Source organism: Schistocerca gregaria, chromosome 1, assembly GCF_023897955.1.
Source record: "Schistocerca gregaria isolate iqSchGreg1 chromosome 1, iqSchGreg1.2, whole genome shotgun sequence".
In the NCBI taxonomy this organism is placed as follows: Eukaryota; Metazoa; Arthropoda; class Insecta; order Orthoptera; family Acrididae; genus Schistocerca; species Schistocerca gregaria.
The window spans coordinates 852,811,832-852,828,525 of record NC_064920.1 but is presented as its reverse complement, the minus strand read 5'-3'; the positions used below and the strand labels follow the sequence as shown (position 1 = coordinate 852,828,525).

Genomic DNA, 16,694 nt, shown 5'->3' with positions numbered 1-16,694 from the left:
GAGTTTTGTGCATGCATGATGGCAAAGAGTGAGCAAGTTCCATGTTCCCAAAGTGTGTCAGTGCAGACAACAATCAGGTTCATTTGCCTGTGGTACATTGTATTACATGTTCAAATCTATGAGGGAATTTAAAACTTATTTCAATCAGCCATCTACATAAGAAAAATTGTATTTCACATCTTGAGGTTGAGTCCACTGCTCCACAACAATTGTCTATGTGATGTCATAAGGCAAGAAAAGCAGATGCAGCTTTGTGAAGATGTCAAGTATAATTGTTCTCAAAATGACAATTGTCAGATGACAAGAATGTAGAAAATGGTTGCAATAATTGATATTTATTGTGATTTGATTGTAGGCCCATTATAGATAGAAATGTAATAAACTTCAGACTCGAACAGAGATCATTATATTCATTTGACAACTGCTTCTACTTCATATAATTTTTTTTAAATGTATATAATGCATATATGTTAGTGCATGACACTGCAGTTCAGTGTAAGTCACTATGCATAAAAAGAATTAGTGGCAGCAATGACTAGTGCAAAAGAACTATCATAAAAATTGACAGTATGTTGTCATGTTTTTTGGTGTCAACAGGCATTCTGGGTTTAAACTAATTTGTTTGATGTTACTTTGCGAGAACACATTTATGATCCATTGAACGAGCTGACAATTAACCATCTTCTGTGAATAGCTCAATAGAATGCTGATAAATAACATCAAAAACCACCAAATCTTGATTGGTTACCCTCCATTTCAATTTAAAGCACTTTACAATTCATGCCTTGAGAATGACAGAAATTTATGTGCCAAAATATTGGATTTTTTGACGTATTTATCTGGCCACATTCTCGCAATTAATTAGAGCTTAACTTCTCCTTGGGCAATGTGTTGAACATTATAGTCTGAATACTTTATAGGCTACTTATTCCTAATCAGTGAAAGTAAGGAAGTTCTCATGTACTGTGTACGCAGTTGATATGTTGACAAAAACATTTTTAAACCATGAATCTTTAAAACCAAGAAAGATCATGACTTTCCTTTGTTCCAAACTCTGCATCATAATACCATCTGCTATATGTGTCCATGTCTGAATCACCTGAAAATAAATTTATGATGATAGGTTCAAGGCTTTTAACCATCTTCCCTCCCTGTCAAAGTTGTTTTTCCGGAACTTTTCAGTGTGCCACCCACAGTCTGTCCATACTGCTATTGCTTCATGCACAAGTGTTTCAGTGTCTGTTATGTCGAATGTCATGTTGTTTCCCCATATAGCTTGTAACTTGTGTTCAAACTTATCTTGTTGGTTTATACTGACAGTGACATGTGGGTAATCACAAAACTGTGTGACCACATTCACATTCAAGAGAGTCAAATTTGTACATTCTGTCACCTGACTTTTATATATTACTGATCTACAGGAGTTGAGCACTAGTCTAGCTTATATTGTCCAGAATATTTCTATTTTTCAGCCAAAATCCCCTTTCCTAGTGCTCGTACTTGTTCATTTCTGTGTAACAGCTGAATGATAACTGACTTCAAAGCAAGGTATGACAAGAATTGTTCAGTGAACAACTTCTTGAAAGTGACAATGTTCATTTCCAAATGGCAGTCACTGCTGTTATTCTACACTCCACTGCAGTCTTTACATATGACCAGAATTTCTTTAGGTTTTTTGAAATATTATTGGTAGTATTGTGCTATGGTAGTCGCTGAAGGCATCATGCATTGTTCTCTTGATACCCAAATGTACTTCATTCAGCAACCCTCTATCTATAGTCCTATGCTTTCTTTTACACTTATTATGCAGTAATCTCTGTTTTTTTAGAAGTTTATTTACAGTGATCATATACCAGGGAGGTTCCCTCCAATTATGAACTGTTGTACTGGGTATACGTCCATCCAGTCCATGGTAAACTATTCTTTTAAATGTGAGCCGTTGTTTCTGTATATGCTCCTGTCCCATGCTGAAAGTTTCAAGTTCCTCACTGAGATATGATTCTATTGATATTTTATCTAGTTTACTGAACATATATATATCTTTCTTCTTGTTTTAGTTGTACTTTGTACTTTGGTAATTGTTGTTCCACAACCACATCATGGTCTCTGGAACCAGTATTGATCTGTAAATCCTGAAAGGGGTCAGGTCTATCTGTTCCCATTAGATCTAAGACATTACCATTATGAGTGGAGTTCCTAACTATCTGTTCTAGGTAGTTTTCAGAGAAGACATTTAGTGATGTTTCACAGGATGTGTCATCATGCTCACCACTAACATAGTGCTAATTTTGCCAGTTAATTTTTGGATGATTAAAGTATCCACTGATGAATATAGTATGACTGAGGAGCTTAGGTACAAGTGAACTGAGATTTCCTCTTCAGTTTTCAGTTACATCAAGCACTGAATCTGGTGGGCAATAGAAGTATCCAACTATCATTTTATGCCCTCTGATAATATTGAGTCTTGCTCAAACAATCATACATATAGCTTCAGTTTCTGTCTCGGTGGATCTGAGTTTCTGTCTACTGTGGCAAATACAGCACCTCTATTTCCCAGTTGCCTGTCTCCTCAATATACAATTAAACTTTTCCCAAAATCTCACTGCTATCAATTTCAGGTTGCAGCCAGCTTTTTGTACTTAGTGTCATGCAAGCTTCATTGCTTTTCATGACCACTTCAAACTCTGGCACTTTGTTGCTAATGCTTTGGCAGTTTACATTTAGGATTTTAATACTCTCACCTGTAGGAGGCAACTTTCTCTATTTCAATAACGAACTGCAACACATGTCATATCCCGTACATCATCACCGTCCATTTGTAACTTCTGAGATCTTCCTGCCACATTTCTTCTTCTAATAATTTTTGGGTGTACCGCCACAAGCTGCTGGTATAGTAATAGACAGTTTTAAGTTAGTTGTAATTTCCCTGTACAGGTCACCTAAGGGTATAACCAATATACACTCCTGGAAATGGAAAAAAGAACACATTTACACCGGAGTGTCAGACCCACCATACTTGCTCCGGACACTGCGAGAGGGCTGTACAAGCAATGATCACACCCATGGCACAGCAGACACACCAGGAACCGCGGTGTTGGCCGTCAAATGGCGCTATATGCGCAGCATTTGTGCACCGCCGCTGTCAGTGTCAGCCAGTTTGCCGTGGCATACGGAGCTCCATCGCAGTCTTTAACACTGGTAGCATGCCGCGACAGCGTGGATGTGAACCGTATGTGCAGTTGACGTACTTTGAGCGAGGGCGTATAGTGGGCATGCGGGAGGCCAGGTGGACGTACCGCTGAATTGCTCAACACGTGGGGCATGAGGTCTCCACAGCACATCGATGTTGTCGCCAGTGGTCGGCGGAAGGTGCATGTGACCATCGACCTGGGACCGGACCGCAGCGACGCATGGATGCACGCCAAGACCGTAGGATCCTACGCAGTGCCGTAGGGGACCGCACCGCCACTTCCCAGCAAATTAGGGACACTGTTGCTCCTGGGGTATCGGCGAGGACCATTCGCAACCGTCTCCATGAAGCTGGGCTACCGTCCCGCACACCGTTAGGCCGTCTTCCGCTCACGCCCCAACATCGTGCAGCCCCCCTCCAGTGGTGTCGCGACAGGCGTGAATGGAGGGACGAATGGAGACGTGTCGTCTTCAGCGATGAGAGTCGCTTCTGCCTTGGTGCCAATGATGGTAGTATGCGTGTTTGGCGCCGTGCAGGTGAGCGCCACAATCAGGACTGCATACGACCGAGGCACACAGGGCCAACACCCAGCATCATGGTGTGGGGAGCGATCTCCTACACTGGCCGGACACCTATGGTGATCGTCGAGGGGACACTGAATAGTGCACGGTACATCCAAACCGTCATCGAACCTATCGTTCTACCATTCCTAGACCGGCAAGGGAACTTGCTGTTCCAACAGGACAATGCACGTCCGCATGTATCCTGTGCCACCCAACGTGCTCTAGAAGGTGTAAGTCAACTACCCTGGCCAGCAAGATCTCCGGATCTGTCCCCCATTGAGCATGTTTGGGACTGGATGAAGCGTCGTCTCACACGGTCTGCACGTCCAGCACGAACGCTGGTCCAACTGAGGCGCCAGGTGGAAATGGCATGGCAAGTCGTTTCACAGGACTACATCCAGCATCTCTACGATCGTCTCCATGGGAGAATAGCAGCCTGCATTGCTGCGAAAGGTGGATATACACTGTACTAGAGCCGACATTGTGCATGCTCTGTTGCCTGTGTCTATGTGCCTGTGGTTCTGTCAGTGTGATCATGTGATGTATCTGACCCCAGGAATGTGTCAATAAAGTTTCCCCTTCCTGGGACAATGAATTCACGGTGTTCTTATTTCAATTTCCAGGAGTGTATTTTTAGAAAAACTGGACCTGCTGTTACATTTACTTACAGATACTAGATTGATACAATATGATATTGTGATAGGTGGAGATGTGAATGCTGAATTCAATGTCACAACACAAAAACGTACTGTCACTGAACTCCAAAACCTACTAAGACAGTGCAACTTACATTCAGTCAATAACAAGCCTACAAGAGAACATGCATGTCTTGACAATATTTTTGTAAATTTTAAAACAACAGAAGAATCATGTTTTGTGACAGTATTTCCATATTCTGATCATGATTCAGTATCTTTAAATTATACAAGTAGGTTCCCTCTTGATAATAGTAATGTAAATAAGCTTGTCCCAGAAGTTGTGGTCACTAGACCAGTCACAGATGAAAAAATTGGCAGGTTACGTATGTCCCTTTCTAACAGAGATTGGTTTGCCCTGTGTTATGATGAGACACATTATACTCTAAGCAATTATCTGCCAGCAAAGGTACTATTTGATATGTTTTTCAAAGCATTTTTGGGACACTTTAATGACTGCATACCAATAAAGAAATGCAAAGTAACTGACAGAGTCCTAAAAGCAAAAGTTCCAAATAGACAAAATACATGGTATACAAAACAGCTGTATACTATGAAAAATCAAGTTATGTTGTTGTACAATATTTATAAAAATCTGAAAACCAACCATGCTAAATTATCCTATGTTAGATCTAGGAATGAGCACAAAAAAGCAATTGTGGAAACCAAACAAGCACACAATCGCAGAAGTATTGAAAAATCCACCAATAAGTGCAGAGCAGCATGGACTCTAATAAATAGTGTCACCAAAGATAAAAGAAGTGAAAAATTAGTATCTCTCCCCGGGAATTTAATGACTTTTTTATTAAATCAGTTGAGAAAGTAGGAAGTGCTATAATTAAACCTGAAATCAGCTCATCACAGTTACTGTCAAAAAATATTGCAAGGCCATCAACAAACACAAGTACCTTCAATTTTTCTGAGGTCTCACCTGGTTTTGTGTTAAGAATAGTGAAGCAGTTAAAATCATCAGACAGTGTAGACATATATGACCTGTTTTGTAACATGCTGAAGAAAGTAATAGACTGTATAGTGTACCCCCTAACATACTGTGTAAACAAGTGTATACTGGAGGGTTTTTTCCCTGCTGAGCTTAAACTGTCTAGGGTAGTTCCAGTACATAAAAAAGGAGATGAAAATTCTGTCTCAAGTTACAGAGCAATATCCATAGTCCCAGTTTTTTAAAAGGTTCTAGAATGCATAATTTACCAATAATTATCTGTTTACTTTGATGACATAGGATTAATAAGTGGATCACAGTATGGCTTTAGGAAAAACCTGCCAACCATTGATGCCATAGACAATGTTGTTAAATACATCCATCAAGTATTTGAAGATAAATGCTTTGCTCAAGTGACTTTTTGTGACCTAAGCAACACCTTCTACTGTGTAGAACATACACCACTACTCGAAAAAATGGACTTTTATGGTGTTAAGCTATTAAGATCATATTTACAAAACCGTAAGCAAGCCGTCTGTGTTGGGAAAGAAATGTCTAGTATAGAACAAGTTAAGGTAGGTTTCCACAGGGATCCGTGCTGGGCCCTTTCCTTTTCCTAATAATGATAAATGGCCTGCCATCATTTATTAAATCCAGAACAGTACTCTATGCTGATGATACAACTTTTCTGAACAGCAGTAATGATCTTAATAGCCTTAAAACATGTGTTAGAGAGACAATTGAGCAAGCTTCACTCTGGTTTAAAGCAAATAGGTTCTTGCTTAATGAAAGCAAAACCCAGCAGATGGTATTTAGTTTAAAAGACAAGTTTCCATCAGATGATCCTAGTTGTGTTAAATTTTTGGGGGTATATTTGGATGATAAACTTTCTTGGAATCCACATATTAAATATATTAGTGGTAAATTGTCTAGGATAATCTATTTTTTAAGGCGATGAATGCACTGTATACCTAAAAATTGTGTTAGAGTATCTTACTACTCATTTTTCTAAAGCATCATATTATATGGCATTATTTTATGGGGAAACTCCACTTGTGTGCATGATATACTATTGCTGCAAATGAAAGCTACACTCCTGGAAATTGAAATAAGAACACCGTGAATTCATTGTCCCAGGAAGGGGAAACTTTATTGACACATTCCTGGGGTCAGATACATCACATGATCACACTGACAGAACCACAGGCACATAGACACAGGCAACAGAGCATGCACAATGTCGGCACTAGTACAGTGTATATCCACCTTTCGCAGCAATGCAGGCTGCTATTCTCCCATGGAGACGATCGTAGAGATGCTGGATGTAGTCCTGTGAAATGGCTTGCCATGCCATTTCCACCTGGCGCCTCAGTTGGACCAGCGTTCGTGCTGGACGTGCAGACCGCGTGAGATGACGCTTCATCCAGTCCCAAACATGCTCAATGGGGGACAGATCCGGAGATCTTGCTGGCCAGGGTAGTTGACTTACACCTTCTAGAGCACGTTGGGTGGCACGGGATACATGCGGACGTGCATTGTCCTGTTGGAACAGCAAGTTCCCTTGCCGGTCTAGGAATGGTAGAACGATGGGTTCGATGACGGTTTGGATGTACCGTGCACTATTCAGTGTCCCCTCGACGATCACCAGAGGTGTATGGCCAGTGTAGGAGATCGCTCCCCACACCATGATGCCGGGTGTTGGCCCTGTGTGCCTCGGTCATATGCAGTCCTGATTGTGGCGCTCACCTGCACGGCGCCAAACACGCATACGACCATCATTGGCACCAAGGCAGAAGCGATTCTCATCGCTGAAGACGACACGTCTCCATTCGTCCCTCCATTCACGCCTGTCACGACACCACTGGAGGCGGGCTGCACGATGTTGGGGCGTGAGCGGAAGACAGCCTAATGGTGTGCGGGACGGTAGCCCAGCTTCATGGAGACGGTTGCGAATGGTCCTCGCCGATACCCCAGGAGCAACAGTGTCCCTAATTTGCTGGGAAGTGGCGGTGCGTCCCCTACGGCACTGCGTAGGATCCTACAGTCTTGGCGTGCATCCGTGCGTCGCTGCAGTCCGGTCCCAGGTCGACGGGCACGTGCGTCTTCCGCCGACCACTGGCGACAACACCGATGTACTGTGGAGACCTCACGCCCCATGTGTTGAGCAATTTGGCAGTACGTCCACCCGGCCTCCCGCATGCCCACTATACGCCCTCGCTCAAAGTCCGTCAACTGCACATATGGTTCACATCCACGCTGTCGCGGCATGCTACCAGTGTTAAAGACTGCGATGGAGCTCCGTATGCCACGGCAAACTGGCTGACACTGACGGCGGCGGTGCACAAATGCTGCGCAGCTAGCGCCATTCGACGGCCAACACCGCGGTTCCTGGTGTGTCCGCTGTGCCGTGCGTGTGATCATTGCTTGTACAGCCCTCTCGCAGTGTCCGGAGCAAGTATGGTGGGTCTGACACACCGGTGTCAATGTGTTCTTTTTTCCATTTCCAGGAGTGTATTAGGATAATTACAGGCTCACCATACAAGGCTCATTGTAAACCTTTGTTTACTCAACAAAAAATCATGACAGTTATAAACCTATATATTTATTATGTTTTAATCTACACAAAAAAGAACTTACCTAAAGTAAAACACAGGGCAAATATACATTGTTACAGCACTAGGACAAACAGCTCTATCTATATGCCCTACCACAGACTGTCAAAATAAGTTAACAGTTATGAACTTATGGGCCACAAATTATTTAACATACTTCCACAAGCTATACAAAATTTACCAGAGCAACAATACAAACAAGCACTTTATGACTGGTTAGTTGTAAACCAATTCTACAATATAAAGGATTTCATGACTGTGATATTAAACTGTAAAGTTCTTAACAATTCTGTTCTTTTATAGCATGTACTGTACTGTATTGTATTATGTGTATGACTTTGTCTATTGCTGTAATGACTTAAAGACAATAAAATTATTATTATTATTATTATTATTATCGCATTGACATTCTGCCAGGGATATCTGACCATCTTCAGGTGAGTGAACAACTACTGCAGAGCCCAGGTGCATTCATGGTATTTATGCCAAATAATGCATATGCAAAATGTGCTGGAATCACCATTCTCACCTTGCAGTTCAGATTTGCTGTCATGGTCCTCACATTCACTGGTTGTATCACTCAAATCTGCATCACTTGTCCCCAAAATATGAAAAGTCTGCATAGACTTCATACTAACTTTGAGTAGTTTGCAAATTTCCTCCTATGGTAAGCCCTTTGAACTGAAACAAAGTATCAAAAGGAATAAATAAATTCACTTGCCAGTATAACCAAAAGATATAACAATGAATAAGTGTATTTTACTTGTTGTTAAACTTACCTCTGCATGTTGACGGCTGGAAGAGAGCTTGCAACTATGACAACAGCAGGTTTGCATTGTACTTTCTACAACATCCAACACCTCATTGTTTACAGTTGAGAAAACAAATTGGGAAAGGTAAACAAAGGAATGGGAGCCATTTTAACATTATCGAGTAAGCTTCAACACTGGAATACATTACTACAGTAGTGCAAAATTAAGGTATTGATAAGGTATAAAAACTGCTACTGTAGCACATTTTACAACAGTGTGGGCAACAGAGGGTTAAAAATTCCCACCACTTTTCTAGTGTTTTGTTGCTACTAAAAGTTTTGTGTGTTTATATTCTCTCTTTTATTGCCAACCATAGGCAATGTTCCACTACCTGTGTTTTTCCTTTCCTGGGCTTTAGCCAAATCTCAAAATGTTTTTCAGAACATTAGCCACTCCTTTGCAATTTGCGATATTGTATTGCCTAATTTCCTAAAGAATTTCTTGCTTGTTGATTTTCAGGTACTCTGGATCATTTGATTTTGTTCTTTTGTTTTTTCTTCTGCTAGGTTGAAGACTAATTTTTATTTTCAGGAGATGGTGGTCTTACTCAAAAACTCCCTTTCTTGTTTGTATGTTGAATACTTCTTTGGCTTTCTTATTGTGTATAGCAACATAGTCTATCTAAAACTCACTTAAAAGGGGGCTCAGAGATTTACATGTTTTAGATTTGTCTGCAGGTCTAATTAATTTTGTAGTCACGATTTCAAGATCAGTATTTTTGCAACAGTCTAGTAGTCTCTTGTCATTTTTATTTGTTTGCTTGTCATCCATTTGAACTCCTGCTGTTTATCTGAATTTTTGCTCTTTGCCAGTGCATCCACTGAAATTTTCTAATAGAAGTTTCACACGATTTTCAAACATAAAATGTTAGACACTGCCAATGAACTGGCAATCATGAATCAAGACCTCTATTCATGTATCACAAGAAAAAAATGGACTACCGGTAACATGATGACTATGAGAGTACAACCCTCTGGCAGAATGGCCCACTCCATGCATGGCAGATAATATATAATTATTTTATAATATTTAAAATATCTGTTTCCTTGTACCTCCTCAAAAGTTTTTACAGTATAAATAATATTTGTTAATATGCAGAACTGGAATATCATGTAAGGCAATTTCTGCCTAGTGTAGTACGAGTTGTGAACACCAGTCAATTTTCAAGTTTTTGACTTTGGTACAATAGTTGAAGCTGTGTACTATGGTCATCAAAATTTTGTAATAACTGTAAATATCCTTTCACTTTGCTAACTAGAGTAACTTTTATATCTTAAGAGGTGAGTAGGTGTGGTTACAGTATTGATGTACACACCATTTTTTGATATGTAATTAGTTTGAATTGGAATAACTAATAGGGCTTACCAGTGTAGCCCATATGTGTTCGCTTACAGTTCTTATACAGGTAAATGTATGTATGTGTCTAATACACACACAGTTTATAAACGTCACATCAGTTCATGCTGTATCATCACACACCATCTCATTAACAGTTGACTTGTCCAATACCAGTTAGTATCTTTGTGCACAAATGATTAAATGATCTTAAAACAATATTATTAACAATACAATACCATTATTACATGTAAGGATATCCCCAAGAATATTAGAGTCCCATCCATAAGGATTATGCTGTCAACACACTCAGTTGTGTGTCAGTTTCTTTTGTGACTTATACGTCTAATTGAGTGTTTGGTTAATAAACAAATCCATACACACATCCAAGTATACCAAATTTTTTGTTGCTTATCTATGCAAGATAAGTTTTCAGGCAGCAGTCTTCAGGGTGTGTATGGACGGTGTGATCTAAAGACGATATAAATATTATTCTCCAGTTTCTTGTCTCAAATACAATATGAAAATATTGGAAAACAAAACATCTTTACATATTTTTATATTTCCTTTTGTCTGTGTTTCTTCTCTGAGTATCTTTATACTGACCTGATGTCTTATTTTCCTTACCATTGCCCCTGTAATTACTGCAGCGCCATAATGATAAGAATTTCTTATAATGGCTCTGTTTTTAATGTTACATTGATAATTATTTCTTTTTTAGGGAGCTAAAGACTTGGATCTCTTGCATCATCAGCTGAAAGCTTGTAAAATGGAAAATGAGCAGCTATTGAGCTTAATCTCTAAGCAAAATGATGAAATTATAGACCAGAGAAACACATTGTTACAATTAAGTGAATTAAGAGTTCTTGAACTAGAAGGAAAGTCACTGGAATCTGTGAAGGAAGAGGCACTTTTACTACAAAATCAATTGCAAGCTGAAAGGCTAAGATTTCAGAGCATGAGAGACTTTCTTTACAGGCTGCAAATAAATACTGAAAATGTTGTGAAAGAAGCAGCACAGGCAGCAGTTAGTGATGATAGGCTTAAAAGAATGGGAGAAGTTCATTTGTTAGAAAATCAGTATAAAGCACAGAAGATGGAAAGTGAAAAGTTATGGAGGCTTATTGCTAGCTTCAAATCTGATATTGAAAAACTGAGGACTGTCTTGCCAGATAACATTAGTGAAGTATCAACCACAATTTGTGAGCATGGTAGTACTTCAGAGGAAATGCAAAATTTGTGCAATGAACTGATTGCAGCTAAAGAAGAAAATAAGAGACTTCAAGACATTGTGGATAATCTCAGAAGAGGCATTGACACACTGCATCATAAACTATTAGAAATAAATATTGAAAATGATCATCTTCTGATGCAGAATCTGAGGAGTTCATCCATTCTCTCCTCTAGAAAGCATGAAAACGAACAGCTAAAAGTTGAAGCGGATGATTTGGCGTCTAGATTGACAAACTTTGTGACAGATTATCCAGAACAAACCAAGCTATCTGCTGACACAGATAGTATTAAGGAACTGACTAAAGAAGTCAGATGCCTCCATGAGAAATTAATAGTAAATGTAACAAACTGCACTGTTGAAACTATCAAGGAAGAAAATTTAAGATTAGAGAAACTTTTAAAGCAAAGAGAGTCAGAAATTGCAGCACTTAGGGAACAAACGTCAGAAGAGGATAAGAAATGCACATTATGCACATGCTGTGCTGCTAATGAGAAAATATTGAAGAAATTAGACGAACTAGAAGCTCATTTAATGCCTTTAATGTCAGATATATACAATTTGAGACAGAAGACATCTGCAAAAGGACCACCCACTAATTTGGAAATCCCTATAGAGGTAATTAGTGCATCCAGAAAGATAGATGTAGTTCAAAGTATTGACTCTTCAGATGATGAATCAGCTACAAAGAAACTTTTAAGTCATCAGGCAGCTGAAAATGAATTACTAAAGAAACACGTTGAAAGAAGGACTACATATACTCCTGAAATAATGCATCAGCTGCAAGAAGAAAATGAGTTACTCGAAAAACAACTTACATCTACAACCCAAATTATGGAAAGTATCACCAAGAAATCAATCAGATTTGCAGAGAAACCTGTGGACTTAATTGAAATACCACAGCAACAAACTGTTGATGTACCACATATTTCTGAAGTAGCTCAAAAGAGTTTTGGAATATTCATTGCAGAAGATGAAGAGGAAGGGTTGATTAATGAACTGACAAATGTAATTGAATTGTTGAAAAAGCAGCTTAATGATGCAAATAAAACAATGAGTCAGCTACAAGAAGAAAATGAATTACTCAAAAATCAGCCTGCTACTGCAGAAGTAGACAATAAAAGGATTTTTAATGAATTGAGAACTCGCACTGAATCATTGCAAAAACAGCTTAGTGATGCAACTGAAAAAATAGTTCAGCTGCAAGAAGAGAATGAATTACTGAAAAAACGACGAAAAACAACCCAAATAATGGAAAGTGTTCCAGTAGAAATAATCAAATATGTAGAGAAACCTGTGGAAGTAATTAAAGAATCACAGCAACCAACTATTGATATAGCACATATTGTTGAAGTAGCTCAAAAGAGTGTTGGAACATCCATTGCAGAAGGTGATGATGAACTGACAAATGTAATTGAAGTGCTGAAAAATGAGATTAGTGATGCAACTAAAACAATGAGTCAGTTACAAGAAGGAAATGAATTACTCAAAAATCAGCCTGCTATAGCAGAAGTGGACAATGAAAGGATTTTGAAGGAATTGAGAACTCGCACTGAATCATTGCAAAAGCAGCTTAGTGATGCAACTGAAACAATGGTTCAACTAAGAGAAGAGAATGAATTACTCAAAAAACGACGAAAAACAACCCAAATAATGGAAAGTGTTCCAGTAGAAACAATCAAATATGTAGAGAAACCTATGGAAGTAATTAAAGAATCACAGCAACCAACTATTGATATAGCACATGTTGTTGAAGTAGCTCAAAAGAGTGTTGGAACATCCATTGCAGAAGTTGAAGAGGAAAGGATGATTAATGAACTGACAAATGTAATTGAATTGTTGAAAAAGCAGCTTAATGATGCAAATAAAACAATGAGTCAGCTACAAGAAGAAAATGAATTACTCAAAAATCAGCCTGCTACTGCAGAAGTAGACAATAAAAGGATTTTTAATGAATTGAGAACTCGCACTGAATCATTGCAAAAGCAGCTTAGTGATGCAACTGAAAAAATAGTTCAGCTGCAAGAAGAGAATGAATTACTGAAAAAACGACGAAAAACAACCCAAATAATGGAAAGTGTTCCAGTAGAAATAATCAAATATGTAGAGAAACCTGTGGAAGTAATTAAAGAATCACAGCAACCAACTATTGATATAGCACATATTGTTGAAGTAGCTCAAAAGAGTGTTGGAACATCCATTGCAGAAGGTGATGATGAACTGACAAATGTAATTGAAGTGCTGAAAAATGAGATTAGTGATGCAACTAAAACAATGAGTCAGTTACAAGAAGGAAATGAATTACTCAAAAATCAGCCTGCTATAGCAGAAGTGGACAATGAAAGGATTTTGAAGGAATTGAGAACTCGCACTGAATCATTGCAAAAGCAGCTTAGTGATGCAACTGAAACAATGGTTCAACTAAGAGAAGAGAATGAATTACTCAAAAAACGACGAAAAACAACCCAAATAATGGAAAGTGTTCCAGTAGAAACAATCAAATATGTAGAGAAACCTATGGAAGTAATTAAAGCACCACAGCAACAAAGTCTGGAAATACCACATGTTGTTGAAGTAGCACCAGACATAGACACTGGAAGGATATTTAATGAACAGAGAAATCAGATTGCATCATTGGAAAAACAGCTTAGTGACGCAATTGAAAGAATGAGTCACCTACAAGAAGAGAATGAATTACTCAAAAAACAATTAGATACAACACAAATTAAGGAAAGTGTTCCGAAAGAAATCATCAAATATATAGAGAAACCTGTGGAAGTAATTAAAGCACCGCAGCAACAAAATGTTGAAATACAAGGTATTTCTGAAGTGGAACAACTGATTGGTGGAACATCTACTGCAGAAGCAGAAAATGAAAGCACTCTTGATGAACTGAGAAGTCAAATTGAGTCATTGCAAAAGCAGCTTAGTGATGCAAATAACATGATTAAAAGTCTTGAAAGTACCCTTAATGAACTGAGAAACGAAAATGAATCATTGAAAAATGAGTTACTACAGCTTCAGGATATAATTAGAAAGCTTACAGATGGAAATGATGCTCTTAAATCAGTGCAACTTAAAGATGAAATATCAGCATCAGTAAAACAAATTCCTGCTGACAAAACCATGGAGACTGTTCCACAGGTATTGGCAGCTCCAGAACCATCCTTTGTAGAGCCTGAAAGTGCAGTGGTTATCAGACAGCTCAAAATAGAGAATGAGTCATTGAGGAAAGATCTTGAGGATGCAAGAAAGGCCTTACATCAGACAAGTGATAATGAAAGTGAATATGAGAAAACTATTATGGAGCTCAGTACTGAAAATGAGCGACTACTAAAAGAAACTGAAGAGGCAAGAGTGAAGCATCAAAGAGATCCAGATAGCACAAAAATTATTAATCAGATGAATCAAGAAAATGAAATGTTGAGAAAACAGCTTGAAGATGCACGAAAATTGGCACAGAGTAGTCAAGAACAAGTTTTGTCTGATGAAACTGATGACACACAAATTATCAATCAGTTAAGGGAAGAGAATGAATTTTTGAAGAGGAGGCATGAGTCCTTAACTGATATTACAAGCAGCAGTGCAAAAGAAGTTGTGAAGTATGTGGAAAAACCTGTGGAAATAATTAAAACAGATATAGATAGTGACAAAATTATTAATGAACTAAGAAATCAGAATGAGTCACTACAGAAGGAACTTAAAGATGCAAATACCATTAGAAGGGAACTTGAAGAGGAAGTCAGGAAGTTCAAAGATGGAAAACAGACACCAATACTCCAGGCAGAGCAAATTGCATCATTTGATGAAAAAAACAGAGAGAAAGAGATGAGTCAGCTTATGGAAGATAACAAGTTATTGAACAAACAACTTCTTGATGCAACAAGTACAATAGAGGATCTTACAGTGAATGTCACTAATCTCAAAGATGAAATCCAGAGACTTCAATCTAGAAAAATATCTGATCTGCCATTGGCAATAGAGGACCATACCCAAGAATTTCAGAAACTGGAGGCTGAACTACAAGCTCTCAGAGATGAAAACAGACGTCTGCATAGAGACAATGAAAAGCTTACATTAGAAGTAGAGAATCTGACAGAAGAGCATATCCCATCTGCAGTTGCACTGTGGAAAACTAAAGAGAAACAACTGGAAACAGTTGTAGGTGAAGAAAAGCGGCGCATTACTTCTCTACTTTCAAAAAAGGGCAGGAAAGAACATCCAGGAGAGGTCGCTGCCTGGACACGTGAGAGGGAACATCTCCTAGAAACAATTAGGCAGCTAACAAAAGAAGCAAAAGAAGCAAAAGAGGCACATGAAGAGAAAGAAGAAATGGAAGATGTAAGTTTTGCCATCCTCTTTTCATTCAGTTGATTATTTATATATATTTATATTTCTAAAAAAACATCTCTTATCACACTACAGTACAGGAAATAGATAATGAAGAAAGTATCGCATAAGAAGTGGACTGAAAGTTTATATGAAGTGATAAATCAAGTGCTCAGTCTCTAGATTTGATCTAGATATTTTCTGTTAAGAACAGATATCTGAAGCTAGATGGTTTTAGGTTATCAGTAGTACCTCTGAATGGATTACCAAAGGATATCATCTCTGCACTTTTTAGTATTTGGACATTTTTATTATGATAGGTGGGGATGTGGAAGGCAGGTTGTGATATAACAATACATAAGCACAAGCTCACTAAACTGAAAAGCTTACTAGGACAGTGCAATTTACACCGCATTAAAGTCAGTATTTCTGTCAAATTGAAAACTGCACTTCACATAAGTAGGTTCCATTTTAGTAAGTGTCATATAAGTAGTTCTGCCCTCAAATTTGTGATCACTGTATGAGTAACTGATAGTAAATTGGCCAGTTTGTGATGAGACACATTACAGTTAAAGTGAGGATTTGTTAGTGAAAGTAATATTTTAATAGTTTTTTCTAATTTGTTTTTGACACTATTTTCAGTAATTAATTATTAAATAACTGACAAGGCCTCCAAAGTAGTTTCCAGACAGACAAAATCTGTGGTATACTAAACAACTGGCCAATTTTATTCACCAATTTAAGCTGTAGTATCATATTTATAATAGCCTGAATATCTACCTTCTAAATTAAATGTAGAAATGAGTATAAAAAAAAACTATTCTGAGAACAATAAAAAAGTGTTCACACTCAGTGATACTGAGAGATGTACCAAAAACTGTAAAACTGCATGAAAACTAACGAACAGTTAGCTAAACACACAAGAAATTACAAAATTAGTTAGTGAAAACAGAAACCTTATAGAATCACTTTGTTATCCAGCTGATT

At 38.3% G+C, this 16,694-nt stretch overlaps 2 protein-coding genes across 2 annotated transcripts in view; both read left to right on the top strand.

Moving 5' to 3' along the window:
- LOC126278069 (uncharacterized) overlaps nt 1-11,883 on the top strand; it is a 381,643-nt gene extending 369,760 nt beyond the window's left edge. Inside the window, exons 11-12 of the mRNA XM_049977941.1 lie at nt 10,869-11,687; nt 11,806-11,883. Of these exons, the coding sequence (XP_049833898.1) occupies nt 10,869-11,687; nt 11,806-11,883 (897 nt within the window). The remainder of the gene's footprint in view (nt 1-10,868; nt 11,688-11,805) is intronic.
- Nucleotides 11,884-11,921: 38 nt separating this feature from the next.
- LOC126278029 (putative leucine-rich repeat-containing protein DDB_G0290503) overlaps nt 11,922-16,694 on the top strand; it is a 567,177-nt gene continuing 562,404 nt past the window's right edge. Inside the window, exon 1 of the mRNA XM_049977802.1 lies at nt 11,922-15,719. Coding sequence (XP_049833759.1) covers nt 11,922-15,719 — 3,798 coding nt within the window. The remainder of the gene's footprint in view (nt 15,720-16,694) is intronic.